The sequence below is a fragment of the Primulina tabacum genome, chromosome 4, assembly GCF_025594145.1.
Source record: "Primulina tabacum isolate GXHZ01 chromosome 4, ASM2559414v2, whole genome shotgun sequence".
NCBI classification, from domain to species: Eukaryota; Viridiplantae; Streptophyta; class Magnoliopsida; order Lamiales; family Gesneriaceae; genus Primulina; species Primulina tabacum.
This window is the reverse complement of record NC_134553.1, coordinates 45,768,316-45,777,262: the sequence shown is the minus strand read 5'-3', so window position 1 is coordinate 45,777,262 and position 8,947 is coordinate 45,768,316. Positions and strand designations below refer to the sequence as shown.

General features: G+C 31.5%; 1 protein-coding gene across 9 annotated transcripts; it reads left to right on the top strand.

Moving 5' to 3' along the window:
* Window positions 1–260: 260 nt before the first annotated feature.
* Window positions 261–3,627, top strand: LOC142543446 (uncharacterized). 9 transcript variants are annotated; one of them, XM_075650710.1, is made up of 6 exons: window positions 264–425; window positions 995–1,063; window positions 2,129–2,229; window positions 2,359–2,476; window positions 2,571–2,723; window positions 3,276–3,627. In XM_075650710.1, exons 3-6 carry the CDS (start codon window positions 2,222–2,224, stop codon window positions 3,387–3,389), a joined length of 393 nt encoding a protein of 130 aa, XP_075506825.1. In that variant the 5' UTR covers window positions 264–425; window positions 995–1,063; window positions 2,129–2,221; the 3' UTR covers window positions 3,390–3,627. The 9 variants fall into 9 exon arrangements, with proteins under 9 accessions (XP_075506822.1, XP_075506818.1, XP_075506820.1 ...); XM_075650708.1 differs by having other exon boundaries at window positions 995–1,119; XM_075650707.1 differs by lacking the exon at window positions 995–1,063 and having other exon boundaries at window positions 261–833.
* The last annotated feature ends 5,320 nt before the right edge of the window (window positions 3,628–8,947 follow it).

The window sequence follows — 8,947 nt, the reverse complement described above, 5'->3', positions numbered from 1 at the left end:
TGAAAGTAAGTTATATGTAGTTCAGCGGATAGAGTCATTGTGTCTTGATATTTATGTTATAGGTTCAATTTTTATTGAGATCATTTTTTTATTTTTTTATTTTTCAATTTATTTTTAATTTATATATCAAAATTACAATGTATTTGTTCATTATTTTTTATAATTATATTTTGATCTTCATCTAATATAAAATCAAATAAATTATAAAAAAATATTATATAAATATGAATATTAAAATTTCTTTGGTTATTTGCATTCACCTCGCTAAAAAATATTCCGTTCCCATATTCTTTCCCTTCTCTCGGCTTCTAGTTCGATTCTCGACCCCCAAATTGCAAACTCAGAAGTGCCGCTTTTCCGGATTCACCAGGCTAGGCTAATTCTCAAGAATTTTATTCTGCTTTCCACTTGCGTAAACGTTGTTGGTTTGTAAATGTGTTTTTGTTTCTCTATATGCTAAGTACAGTGTACGTTTAAATTGTTAGGTTTTGAAACTTGTCTTATAGGTGTTAGAATTTATGTGCCTAGATTTTAGAACTCAATCAAGTTGAGGATTTGCCACAATTGGGGAGAGTTTTAGACGCTTTGCTTTGAAGCAGTAAGTATAGCTTTCCATCTGAGAAAGAAATTCAAACTTTTCCAAAACCCATTTTGTTATTGTATTTTAATGGCGTCAAATACATTTGGGTTATGTTACCTTTGATTGATCATTTGTTAAATATACACTGTTCAATATGATCAACTGTTCTTCCCTGTTTAGAACTCCAGATGGATCAGTTCTGTTTTGGAACTGGTAGAAAGAGGGTACAAGAAATGTTTTTTGAGAGAATACGGTGTGTAGAAACGGTCTTTAATGCTCCTGCTTCCTCTGCAGTGTTCTCCTTTTTTCTTTCGTTTTTTGGGTTTAAAATTAGATTTTCTTTATGGTATTCAAGCAATTCCATTTGATAATATAAATCCATTATTTTGTTAATTTTTTTATACAATTTGGCAGGAAAAAACCAGCAAAGAAATTGCAGTTTTCGTGCTTTAAGAGTTGAAATTCGAATGCCACTAAGTTGAGGTGTCTTTGGTTGAGTGGAAACATTGTTTCAACCGTTTAATCTACTGTTCCCACATGTGCAATTCTGATTATGTAGCTTTTTTTTTTCCGGCTAATTTGTATTTCTTTTGTAGATTTTTAGGATGCAACCCAAGCAGTTTAGATGGCAGTCATTTTGACTACCCGACCCGACGCCCAACCCTAGTTTATTCTTTGCAATGTTTAATTGTAACGAGGTGGATGTTTTTTGTTGCAAAAACATTATATTGGATGTGGTTAAAATTATTATAAAGCTCTAAGTAAGAGGATGAGGAAGATAATATTTGAAATTGGGTATTATTAATGTCTAGATAGGATAATTAGGTGCAAATTTTTAGACAATTCTTTGATGGCTCGATTTCATGCTAAAATTGATCTCTATTGTTTTGGAGGTTGAACTGTAATGTAATGGCTTTGTTCAATTTTTTATTGATAGTATTTTAGTTGTAATTTATACTTGTGGACATCCTTATTTGGTTTCAAGTTTGTGTATGAAATTAGAAATTTAGAATTCTGAATTTTCATTTTACTATCTCATTGTTCTAGTAATTTTAGTCATAAAATTACCAAATACCATATAACAAAATTAAGGTTAAATCTTCATCATTTCTATAGTAAAAATAGTGGTCAAACAAGTGTAAAAAGCCTCGATTTCGTCCCTGGAGAAGAGTATGTGCTCCTTTATGTTCATCCCAAGCAAAATCTATGTTTTTCAAATTTGGTTTACGTCCTTTCTTTCGATGGTTTATTTTTGAATAATTTATTGTTATGTGTTTGCTTAATATCTTGTTTTAAGTTGGAATTTCGTTAATTTTTTTGCCCCTTTTGCTGCTTTTTATCCACTCACACTGTTAAGGAGCGTAATTTTCGCATCTGGGTGACCATGAACTTTGATTGGGACGATGTAGCCTATTTTGGATCAAGCTTATTTTATTTTTAAAAAATATTTATGAAATTTGGATCTTTTTTGGTAGTTATACGTGTTAGAATTTCATGTCGGGTTTATGTTATTTATCAATTGTGATAAAATATTATTGGGAATTACAGGTAGAAATAATTCTTGGAATTTCTGTCGGAAGTGGCAATTCAAAGTACTTGAAGAAGTAAAGTTATAAAGTTAAAGAATTGAGAAGTCTGGCAATGAAGATGTATGCAGATTTACTGATCTTTTTTCATATTTAAATGGAAATTTAAACGTGTTCTTGTGTTGTGAAAGTGTCTTTTATGTATTTTTCTTATTTGGTGAATGCTTAAAATTTTTATTTGGTTTATTGCAGAATTAAATCCAGTGCTAGCGCGCTTACTAATTTTGAAGTTCTTGATCTTTTAAGATCAAGAGGGGCTGGAAAAGATCCCTCCAGAATTATTGCTTCAGTGTTGCCATCTGAGTTTAAGGTTAAAAGTTTATATTGCAGATTGGTGTTCTTTTATCACCGTGCCATGTGAAGGGGTTTCTTCATCCCCAACTATTTTTATTTTTTGTGAGTAGGTCTTTGATTATTTAGAGGAAACAGCAGCTTGTAATCAAACAAGGGACGCTATCAATAAGTTGGTGGACGAGTGTAAGAAATATGACCTTGCCAAGGCTGAGATTCTTAATATTGCAAATATAAGACCGTCATCTGCAGTTGAAGTTTACACGGTAAATGTCGTATTTATATTCGGTGAAATGAAATAATTGCTATTTGGACCTTAAAGTTCAAGACATGGTTGGGTGCTCCTCAGGCACTTAAAAAAATAGTACTCATTTAGGGCCATAACAACGTGGAGTTGCTAGAAGCCTAGAACATCGTCTTTGTTTGAAAAACTGATCAAAATAACATTCTTTATCTCACCATTAGAGATATTTGAACCGGTGTAGGATGGATGTGATGTAATCTTTACCTGAAAGCCGATTTTCTATTCTTGTTCTCTGAACCTGAAGGCCGATTTCCTAATTGTGTTCTCTTGCTAACTAATCATAATTATTGATTTACCTATCTGCATCTTCACAAACTATAAGAAGCAAACCTGTATTTATACATCATGAAAATCCATATTCATGTTGGTGAGAATAACCTCCAATACATGTTTGCGTATGTGCACCTTATAGAATAAAAGCAAGCATGGATGTATATAATCAGGATTCTAACTTTATCCCTCCTTTTTGTGTGCTTGGACATTTTGAAAAACAATATATGTTACCGTTGTGCAGATTATAGAAGAATGTGATATGCGTGTGGAAGATAGAATCGATGAGCTTGTAGAGACCATTACTCAAGTTTTACCGCCACGTCCATCACAAGCAGAATCTATGGACATGACATAAAAACGTGTCGCGTAAGCTAAAAGTTGTGTTTTATGTATGAACAAGTCTGCTACATGGGTGATCTTTGCTTAGTGTTGTAGCCGTGACCAGAATGGAGGGGTAGATTTGCTCATGGGCGATCACACTCGTTGGAGCATCACAAACCCTGTGTTTGCAGGTCTTTGTTGTATTGGAAATTGCCGCATATGAACTTTTCATGTGACCCTAGTGAATGCAAAAGAATTTGATGCGGGGCCAACTTACTATATTATGATTTATTAACTGTAGCCTGGAAAATTATACATGGAATTTATATTTCTTGGAGTGGCTTATGTAACATGTAGGCTGCTGTTCCAAGATTCTTGATTTTGAACCTTTATAATTTGGCAAAATCGTGTATGAGACGGTCTCACAGATCGTATTTTGTGAGACATATTTTTTATTTTTTTATCCATGAAAAAATATTACTTTTCATCCTAAGAAGTATTATTTTTATTGTGAATATCGATAAGATTGATTTGTCTCACAGATAAAAATTCGTGATATTTTTGTATATGCTTGTCTGACAGGTCAACTTTTGGCATGCACTTCAAGTTGTTGACCCAACACGGATACGGTGATTTATTTCATCCTACCCATGTGGGCATTGTCCCCATGATAGGATGGATGGTCAAGATTTGCCCATGCATATGTAGGATCCACTTTTTTTTTTGAAATTGTATGTGTGGCAAGATCTTACCCGTTGAAATGAAGTAAGGGTAGTGCCCACATAGGTATGATCTCATTAACCGGATACGGTACCGATGACTTCAAATATCAACATTAATTATATATTATTCGTTCAGAAATCCATACTCATACTCTCCCGTGTGACCAATTCGATTGGTTTAAAAAGTAAAAATGTATAAAAAAAATTTGTTATGTGACTTTTACTGATTTATTTAAGTGTATATATGTGAAACATAAAATAATATGTTCATTTACAATATTTGTAATTCTATTTCTCAATAATTTTGCGGATAGAGTATATATCATCTAGACATAATTGTAGTTGGTGGCAATGTGATTTAAAATTTTAATTTTTAACATGTCAAATTTTATATTTCCATTACTCTTCTAACATCGGCTTCTAAAAAATCTTTTATAAATAATTGTATTTTTTTTTAACAAAATATAATAAATTGACGGTCATTTTGGTTAATATGCTTGAAAATAAAAAAACATATATTAAGTACATAAAATATAGAATAGGTCTCTTGTGAGACGGTCTCACGAATTTTTATCTGTGAGACGGGTCAATTATATCGATATTCACAATAAAAAATAATATTGTTAGTATAAAAAGTAATAATTTTTCATGGATGACCTAAATAAGAGACCTGTCTCATAAAATACGACCCGTAAAATCATCTCACATGAGTTAAATCATCTCACGTGCGTTTTTGTCTAAAATACAAAGGAGTTAAATGCAAAAGTAGCTGAATTAACTTCCAAATAAGGGTATCGAACAAAAATATATTTGACTAGGTTATTTTTTGGGAACGGGTCCCTTCACAGCAGGGGTGCTGTGGAGCCATAGTACAATCAATTTTTTTAAAATTTTATTTTGGCTTTTTTATACACTAACTAATTCTTTATTTTTCATTTTTTTTGCTTTTTGGTTCATTCGTTTTTTTTCTCTTTTGTTTCTATATTTTGTTGTGGAAATATAATATTTTTTATGTTTCATTTTTTGAAAAAACTTGTGTGAGACGGTCTCACGGGTCGTATTTTGTGAGATGAATATCTTATTTGGTCATTTATGAAAAAGTATTACTTTTATGCTAAGAGTATTACTTTTTATTGTGAATATCGATAGGGCTGACCTGTCTCACAGATAATGATTCGTGAGACCGTTTCATAAGAGACCTACTCTTCATTTTTACTCTTTTTTCTTTTTCTTTTTTCTCTTTCCAGTTCAACTCGTCCGTTTTTTACTTTTTTTCCATTTAATTTATAATTTAAAATAGCGTAGCGAAATACTCGAATATACAAGGTTCGATTTTCTTGATCTATATATATCTAATTTTCTTCTAACCGTTTGGTGCCAAATTTTTTTTTTATTTTGTTTGTTTTGTTTTTTTTTTATTTTGTTATTTAGAAAATATGCGTTAGCTTTGCAAAGACCATTGAACCCATCATCGCACAAGAAAAGAAAAATTAATTTACTGTATTTTTTGTCAATGTCTTTGAAAGCGAGATTGAAACAAGCAAAAAACTTATTGATAATCCGATATTTTGATGGAGTCTTTTTCAAATATTGAATTCAAAACTAAGATTGATATGAAATTTGATATACTAGATGAGGCTGGAAGTTTTGGGTTGAATATACTGAAAAATGGATACAAGAATATAGTATAAAAATAGAGTAGATATCTTGTAAGACGCTCTCACGAAATTATCTGTTAGACGGGTCAACCCTATCGATATTCACAATAAAAAGGAATAATCTTAGCATAAAAAGTAATACTTTTTCATGGATGATTTAAATAAGAGATCTGTCTCATAAAATATGACCAATGAGACCGTTCACACAAATTTTTACCATAAAAATATTAGTTATAACAAGAAAAACTGATTCAAGAAAATTTGACAAGATAAAAAAATGAAAATAGATTTTTTAAAAGAAAATAAAGAATTAGAATATAAAACGCCAGTTTTTTTAATAAAAATTTTAGAATATAAAAAGAGTCAGAAAATTTATATATATAAAAAATTGATTGTGACAACCTCCCACCAAAAATGTAACGCCCAGACATTCGTATGCATATGATGTAAGGTAATGATTATGATTAAGTATGGTCATTATTCCTTTTATGGTTTATTATGATGATCGTTTCGGGATATGAGATGTAATGGTGATGGTTTATGGTTTCAAGATATGATATGAATGGTATTGAATGATATGGAATGAAATAAAGAATGTATGGGTAGAATAGAAAGTTGATCCTTAGCCAAATAGGTAATGGAAGTGCTGAAACGGTATGAAAATGTGGCAGTAATTGTGGTTTTTAGCATAATGTTTTATATATTGATCCGAATGATGTGAGGCCACTTTCATTAGAAATATAAGACATAAGGCTATAATTTACATGTTTTGAGTTTTGTCCAAATCATTGTGGAAGACTAGCCAAAAGCGCCCCGAAGTGTGTCGTGTGTGTCGTCGTTCCTCCAGTGACACATGTTGGGAGATTGAGCATAAATTTTTACTCAGACCTTCAAATGACATGAGGCTAATTGAAGATGTAAGCCAAGACATAGAGCTACAACTTTCCTGTTTACCACCTTTCCTAATTATGAAGGGAAGAGGCGTTTCGGAAGCAATCTTTGACGTAGCTGTACGCAGAGCGCGCCCGAGCGGAAAAAGACGTCCGCCCGGGCAGGCCTAGTTCGAAATTTTTTTGTTTCTGGCCGAGAGGTCTGCGCTAGGGCGGTAAAAGACGTCCGCCCGGGCGCCCAGCAAAGTGTAAAAGCGTGTTTTTGGTGATTTAAGGCATAAAATCAAAGGAGACTTTCATTTTTCTCATTTCTCTTCTCTTCCTTTCTCTTCTCCATCGTGTAAGGCTAGGGTTTTTCATCATCTTCTTCTTCTCTCATTCATTAGAGCAATTAATCTTCAATCCGGAGTTGGAACTTCATTTTTTTAGTGAAAGGTGCAAAGGTAAGTGGTTTCTCTTCTTGTTCTTGAGTTTTTGTAGATGGTGAAGTTGGGGGATGATAGTTGTGATTGATGTATTGGATTAAATGGTCATTTAAGATTATTATTTGGGTTTATTGTTGTAGGATCATCGTCAAGGTTTAGGAAAACAATTTCTCCAAGTGTAGTAAGTGGAATCATTTCTTCAATGCATCACATGATCCTATATGTATGTGTTTTGATGCTTTTATGATGTTAACTCCTTTCAAATTCCATGCATGATATATATATGTAAATATGTATATATGGTAGTGCAATTATATGCATTTTTAAATGAAAGGAGTTAAACTTTATTTGATGCTTCAAAGATGTTCGATAAAATGTTTGAATGAAGTTTTATATGATTGAATGATTGGATTGATAGTGATAGTAGCGGTGTTGCCTCTGGCAATTCTAAATCCGCAATGTAATTGGCCAATTAACGATGAAAACATGTGTTTTCTTATAAGATGCATTTTATGCAGAGGTATGTGTCCCTCCTATAAGATTCGTTTTTACGAAGAGGGTTAGCAATGAATGATTATCTTATAAGAACTATCAATTCTTCAGTTGATCAATGAAATGAATATCATCCTTATGTATTGTTGTATTATGATTATTGACGGATGATATTAATGATGATTCTACGTTTATGAAATGAGATGGATAATGTTTTCAAGAAAATGAAGTTGAGGCTATACATTTTATGTTTTTCAAGAAAATGACATATACGTATCTTGTTAGTATTGATTCCATTTGCTGAGTTTTATACTCATTCCAGTTATGTTCATGTGATGCAGGCACATGTAAGAAAGATTGATCATCCCTGAGTTGTCGAAGCGAGTGAAGGACATATGCCAAACTTTGGAGATTTCGATTGGATGTTATTTTGATATGTTAAGCTTTTGGTTATTTTGGAAAATATTGAAAACCTTGTTTTGGTATTTGAATTAGTGTAAAGCCCAAAATCAGTATACGTAAAATCCATGCATATATTTAATTTATGAAATTTATTATTTTAATTATTTATGTTTATTTAATGTATGTTAAAATGTTTTCTAGAGTTTTATGTTTCAGGCGATTATTCGAGGCGAGATCGAGGAAATGAGATAGGGACGATTTTTTTTTAGTAAATTTTAATGCAGTATTTTATTTAAGATAAGGATGGAGTATTTTAAATAATTTAATTAATTTTAGTAATTTAAGAGCTTAATTATTTAAATGATTAATTGATTTTAAAATTTTAAAGTTGTAGTATTTGTGCATCTTATTTAAATTTAAAATTTATAATGGGGTTAATATGAGATTTATTTTAAATTAGTATGTTAAATGTTTTTAAATAGATTTTTTAGTATATTAAATACATATGTTACAATTGTTTATATATATGTAGGTATATATATATATACACATATATATATCAACACACAAGCACACACACTTTGACTCACACACACACACTCACACATTTACACACACATATACACGTACACACACACAACACAAAACACAAAACAAAACATGCTATTAAACTTTTTGACTAAAGAGAAGGTTGTGTTTTTAAAACACTTCTCTCTCAATTTATTTATTTCATTTTCTTCCTTCTTTTTTTTCATTCAACGAGCACATCTCCTCTAAAAATTTCCAGCATATATTTAGTAAGTTTTCTTTGAAGAAATTGAGCTAAGTTCGTCCCGGATCGTCTCCCGTATCATCTCCGCTTCGGTATCGTCGTTTCGGTATTTTTAAATATCAAAAGGCACGTATATTCTGTTCTTGATGCATCGATCTTGTCATATTATGCGTTGTGTTGTTATTTATGCAAAAATTATATGTGTGATGCGTAGAAGTTTGAGCAATCACG

What these genes read in the sequence shown, in the direction of transcription:
- LOC142543446 (XM_075650707.1), top strand. An exon ending in TGTTGCCATCTGAGTTTAAG is followed by an intron (nt 2,477 to 2,570) that starts GTTAAAAGTTTA and finishes TTTTGTGAGTAG; the next exon opens with GTCTTTGATTATTTAGAGGA. An exon ending in CTGCAGTTGAAGTTTACACG is followed by an intron (nt 2,724 to 3,275) that starts GTAAATGTCGTA and finishes ACCGTTGTGCAG; the next exon opens with ATTATAGAAGAATGTGATAT.